Below are 6,000 nucleotides of genomic sequence, written 5' to 3'. Positions count from 1 at the left end.
GCTGGCAGAGTCAGATGCTTTTTTAAAGCAGCTCCCGATGTCTTTATCCCGCTTCTCTATTTTGCTGCAGCAAGCAAGTGGATCTTTCATGCGTCTAAGAGAGGCACGCCGTGCTCTGTCTCTGCCTGTGGCTGTGTCTACGCGTGGCTTACTTCTGGATGTGAGAGCAGCGTGGCGGCTCTTTTCTTCCACATGTTGTTTCTGCATTTTGGCGCGGTGATCCCTGTGATTCAACATGAGCGCTAAAAGGAAGTGTCAGTTCAATGATGGGCTTCAGCGCGAATTTTCGTATTTGCATCCGACCCCGGATGCTTCCGTTGTGATCTGCAGCGTGTATGACTCCAAGTTTTCCATCGGTAGTGGAGGGAGAACTTCAATTATGAACACGAGGGGAGTAGTCTACGCTCCTGTAGCATCCCCAAACCCAAAGGATTGGCCCAAAAAATTCTGGTCACCTTAGTATAGATCACTGTAATGCTATATATCTGACATCCATGGCTTACAACTTATTCGAAATTCTGCTGCAAGGATAATAACCTGTTCTAAATCCACTGAACATATTACACCTATTGTTTCTCAACTTCACTGGATCCCTGTTAACTACAGAATACAATACACAATACTGCTCTTAACATTCAAAGCTCTCCACAACCTCACTGATCTCCTACAGACTGACACTCCTCTCGCTCACTCAGATCCTCATCTGCAGCTCTACTTTCTGTACCACACGTCAGACTCAGTGCTATGGGAGCTCGAGCGTCTCTCGTAGTGCTCCTCAACTCGGGAATTCTCTTCCCTCTCATATACGTCAGCTCGATTCAATAACACATTTTAAAACTGCCCTCAAAACTTATCTTTTCAAAATGGCATACTAATTGTGAATTTTGCAGTTACTGCCAGTTATCTTTGTTTGTTTGCTAATTAGTGCTTTTTGATTTATCATTCTCTTGTTTTAATTTTGCTAATGTTGTTTAATTTTATTGTAAAGTGACCTTGAGTGCTAAGAAAGGCGCCTATTAAATAAAATGTATTATTATTATTATTATTATTATTATTATTATTAATTTTTGAGACAAAAACTTGACCAATGTCTGAAAGTCAAAATAGTAAGACAGCAACTGGCAGTCTGGTCTTTCTTTTAACAGTGAAATGATACACTCAATGACAAAAAGAAACAATTTTATTCTATACAAATTGTCTTAATTTCTGAAAACATTTCACTCATTCCTCTCACAATTGCTCTTTCTCTCACACACGCGCACACAGACAATGTGGTTACTTAAATATATACAGGATAGGATTTAAAATCCATGAAACAGAACTGTCTTACATTGCTTTTTCCGTGTGTTGCCACTCTGTAATTTGAGAGTATTCAGTCTGGCAATATGGTGCAGCCTTAGTTTTTGGAAGACAGACACAACTAAAGACATGAGCATAAAATGATGGTTGTCAATTTCAAACTGTGTTTCCTCAATGTGCTCCTTGAGAAAAAACACATCATCTGAACCAATCTCAGCCCGAACAAACTGATTGATCAAAGATACACTGACAGCTTGCCCTAATGTCGACTGTCGGATAACACGCTCAGCTACTTTGACCACGTTGACTGTACCCTCGGAAGGAATCATCAGACCTCCATTGTTTTTTAATGTGAGCAAGTGGTAGCTTTGATCATATGATGCCGGTACAGCATCTGTTACCAAACTAGCATGGCACACATCACAGGACAGCTTTCTCAAAATCCGGTCTAAGGGCTACCTCCCAACACTTCCTGTGGTGTATTTCTTTGGGAAACCTTCAAAGTCTGAGAAATGTTAATAGCTAACAACAATCTACATAATAGTGGCTAAATATATTTAACCAAAACGTTGTTTGGACGCTCACTTGAGCACATAAATGCATAGCTTTTCTATCTTAGCCTGTCGTAGCTAAAGTTAAGATTATAAAACAGAATTTTCTAATGGCCAAATATAACCAGAACAATTGTTCAGCCTTACCTATGCAATTTAATGTAATCTCCTGGGATCTGGTTTGGAGCGTACAGCGGTTTGTACAATCCCGATCAGCACATGCGTGTCCGTGAGGCATCTTTATCCATTACTTCACGCCACAGCAGTGCCACTCGCAATATGGCGGCGACATTGACGTACGATGCTGCTGGTCATGCGTCGTCTAGTAATTCTATGTCTATGGTCGTCCATACTAACCAGCTGGCGAATTCAGTAAACACCTATGTGGGCTTCGCTAAAGGACCCCGAGGACATGAACTTCCGGGTTTGTTAGCTTGATTGTTTCCCGCCAAAGCAGAACAGTGACTACGAAGGGGATGAATCTATGTGTTATTGTTTACACGTTTTGGTCTACATCAGTTTTTAATCAGGATACTTTATTCCTACGATAACAGCAGACTTGTTTATAGGACCGCAGGCGGCATTTTTTTTTTTACCCCGAAAGCTGGACATTACAACTTCCTAACCTGCTACAAATACAGACGGTGAGTGGAGTGAACAGTTAGTGCAACACGGAAAGGAGAAAACACTCAATAGGAACAGCTATCCGTAATGAACTTGTATCGACCGCAGTCTTTGTTTTAGTTGCAGATTCACGTGTATCCAGTAAGTAACAAGCCGGTGGTTGTATTCCAGTGACGCTTGAAGTAGTATCTATCTAAATACAACTGTTAGAGTCGGTAATAAAGTCCAATGCCGTGGATTATCTTAATAAAAAGTGATAAAATGATTTGCTTTTCCACAGCTCAAGTGTTTGATCAAGTCGGTTTATATCATATGATGGATGATTTGATAAAAGCGCTGAATGTAAATAAACGTGAAAAAATGATTGCAGCTACATATAATGAGAAGTATATGTCAACATGTCAGATCTGTAATACAGCCTTTCTGGTAAAAATTAACAAGTAATGGTAATTTGATGTTTGGATATAGCGGGCTGGAAAATGACTGACTGACGGTTATTTGAAAGGCTGTAGATTGCTCTTCAAAGGTACTTTAACGAGACCGAAGTGAGCAATTTTTGAAATTATTTACCCAGACGTTTCTTTATTCGCTAAAGCCTGTCTAGACCCCAGTTAACGATGTCCGTGCCGACTGAGCTTTAGGGGCGGGACAGACGTGGGAACTCCAACCAAAATATAAAACGAAGCGGTAGAACAGTTGGATTCTCTCGGATGAATTATTTTATTTTCGATTCAAATCACATTCACGATCGCGTTGTGTGGAATGCATTTTGCCATACATGCATATGATGAGTGTAACGTCATTTTTTACTGAAACGACAAATATGTAGAGTATATTTTACAAATGTTTTAGCAAGATTATTTATTGTAAACAGATTACATTAAAAATGGGTTCTCGTTTTAGGAATTTCTGCCCAAGATGGCAAGCCCTTCAGTAGTGTACACAATTCAGAGAGCTGTCTTGGGAGGAACACATTATAGATGTGGTTGTCGTTACAATGTAACAAACGCTGTTTTAAAAAAAGTTTTGTAACGGTAAGCCTACCTGTAGGATTAGTTCTGTCGAGCAATCATTGTTCTGGCTGAAAGCCTTTTTCATTTGTCTTCTGTGTAAGATAACCATTTTCCATACAAACTCCTTTGAGATATTTTGTTTGTTGCATTTCTTTCCGTTTTTAGGTGTCACATTTGAAGCAAGGATGTCAAAAGAAATCGATGAGAAATTTTTTGTCAAGTTTGTGCTGGAAAAAGGAAAGCAATTCTCTGAGTTTGCAACAAAGGCATATGAGGTGAAGTAGTTTCTCTTAAATTTTTGGATCAGATAGACTTTTTTAAAAAAAAAAATACCATTTCAAAAACAGTTGGGGTTAATTTAACAAATCAACTTCAAATTTGTCATGGCTGTATAGTACAGTGAAATTCATAATTGCATGTTCCCTCAGAAGAGTGACAATAATACAATATCAAAAGACACTTTCACACAAACATATACATAGCACGGAAAATACTTTCAAATATATATTATATATATGTGTATCTGTTTATGTAATATGCAGATTTTGATATGTTAAGATATTGGCTGTTCAGTACCCTTATGAACAATATACAGAAATTCTCCCTTGTAATCTAAATGATACCAGCGCAAATGGTCTTGAACCATTTGCTAGAAGGAAAGAGTTGGAAAAGCATCTTTGCCAGATTGGTCATTAAAAACACTGTTTAGTGTTACATGAAAGCAATGGTTGTATAAGTCCTGACTCGAAGGCAGTTGAGTGCTGGCAATAAGTTGTACCTTTGTTAACAAAGCTTCTTTTAAGAAATTTGGCATTAAATTAAAAGTTTCTCCTAACAAATTAAAGTTGTGGAGCATATCTACTGTTGCTGCATTCTGTGTTGCCTTCACCACCCTCTGCATGAAATATTAAAGACTGATTACTTGCTGCAGTCCTAAATTAGTGTCAAGTTCTATTTAGTCGACACAAATATCTTTGGTTGGAATGTAAGGCGAATTTACTCTTTACATTTCTATGGTGAAGAAAAATTTATGCACTGATGCCTACATTTAACTTACATTCCTACCAAAGATATTTCTGTCGACTAAATAAAAATTCCTTCTATTTAAAGTTTAAATAGAACTCGAACAGATACGATAGTTCATAATACCCACGCAGCACTACACTAAGTGCACGTAAGAGCGGGAGTCATCCGTTTTAACAAGCAGCATATTGCACTGATATGAAATAGCCTGCCCATTTAATTATTTAGGAATGGATAGATAAATTACGATTTTGTACAAATAATGTTTTTCATTTTCTTCCTTGATGGATTCTGGCAACCCCAGCAACAGCTGCTCGCACCTCAAAGGAGACGAACAAGTAAACTTAGAAAATCCACTTGTCCGCCAGTTAAATTCACTTGCCCATAAACAAATAACAAAAGTGAAAAATAGTTTATTTTTTCTGATCTCTTCTATTGATACCAAAACTGCCTTCCATTTTAAAACTGAAAAAAGATCTTTCAGAGAGTAATATTTTGCCACCTTGGTCTAGAACATTATATAAAAGATTCCCGTATTTTAACTGGCTAATAAACAATGCCTTCATTAAAGCTACACTAGTTCATTTTTCATATATTTCAGTTACATAACAGAACACTGTCCTGATTCATTTTCTGCCATGGTCTTCAGCTTTTGTCTTGCAAAATCTTCTCCCCCAAGAATCGTTACCATCTCAGACAGCATGTGCTGAATGCTTTTCATTTCTGCTTGAGCTGAACTGCATAGTTCCTGGACCGATGGTCCTGCAGAAGTGGATGCTGACGACTTTTCAGGTTTTTTATGAGTGATGTGCCTGTTGCCAGGTGACGGCCAAAATTCCACAACTGGTCATGGGTCAAACTCTTTTAAAGAAGCAGTATTGAACAGTCTAGCATAACGCTCAACCTCCGAGCATTCAGCTTTAGAAAACGCTTTTTCAATTGAACCAACTTTTTTCTTACTTTTAGACTCATGTCTCTATCTGACATACTAAACCCCCAGTTCCTATCCTTTTTCTCTCTGCACATAACCAATCTCCACACGATAAACGTATTTGTGACATTAAAACTAGTTATAACCTTAGACCTCTGAATGGATGGCATAATTAAACATGTACAGTATAACAAAAAGTTTTTTTAAAGTTCTGAAAACTCTGAGGTCTAGGTTTATAACTACAGTGGAACCTCGGTTTGCGAGCATAATTCGTTCCGGAAACGTGCTCGCAATCCAAAGCACTCGTATATCAAAGTGAATTTCCCCATAAGAAATAATGGAAACTCAGATGATTTGTTCCACAATCCAAAACTATTCATATAAAAATGATTAATACAAAATATGTCGGGGAACACTTAATATAAGGCATTTAATGTGCTACATTAATTTATGACGGGGTTTGAGAAAATCTAGTAAATGAAACATTCATTTTAAGATGAAGTTTAGTTTGCGATATTCTACTGAATAAATAAAATACAATAAAGTAAAATAGAATAAA

General features: G+C 37.7%; 1 protein-coding gene across 2 annotated transcripts in view; it reads left to right on the top strand.

The window, feature by feature from the left end:
• Nucleotides 1-2,245: 2,245 nt before the first annotated feature.
• Nucleotides 2,246-6,000, top strand: part of topbp1 (DNA topoisomerase II binding protein 1) — a 91,806-nt gene continuing 88,051 nt past the window's right edge. For both annotated transcript variants that reach the window (XM_039753462.1, XM_039753461.1), the window contains exons 1-2: nucleotides 2,246-2,494; nucleotides 3,653-3,762. In XM_039753462.1, coding sequence (XP_039609396.1) covers nucleotides 3,673-3,762 — 90 coding nt within the window. In that variant the 5' untranslated portion in view covers nucleotides 2,246-2,494; nucleotides 3,653-3,672. The remainder of the gene's footprint in view (nucleotides 2,495-3,652; nucleotides 3,763-6,000) is intronic.

The sequence above is a fragment of the Polypterus senegalus genome, chromosome 5, assembly GCF_016835505.1.
Source record: "Polypterus senegalus isolate Bchr_013 chromosome 5, ASM1683550v1, whole genome shotgun sequence".
In the NCBI taxonomy this organism is placed as follows: domain Eukaryota; kingdom Metazoa; phylum Chordata; class Cladistia; order Polypteriformes; family Polypteridae; genus Polypterus; species Polypterus senegalus.
Note: the sequence above shows the minus strand (reverse complement) of the source record. Positions and strands in the feature narration are given on the sequence as shown.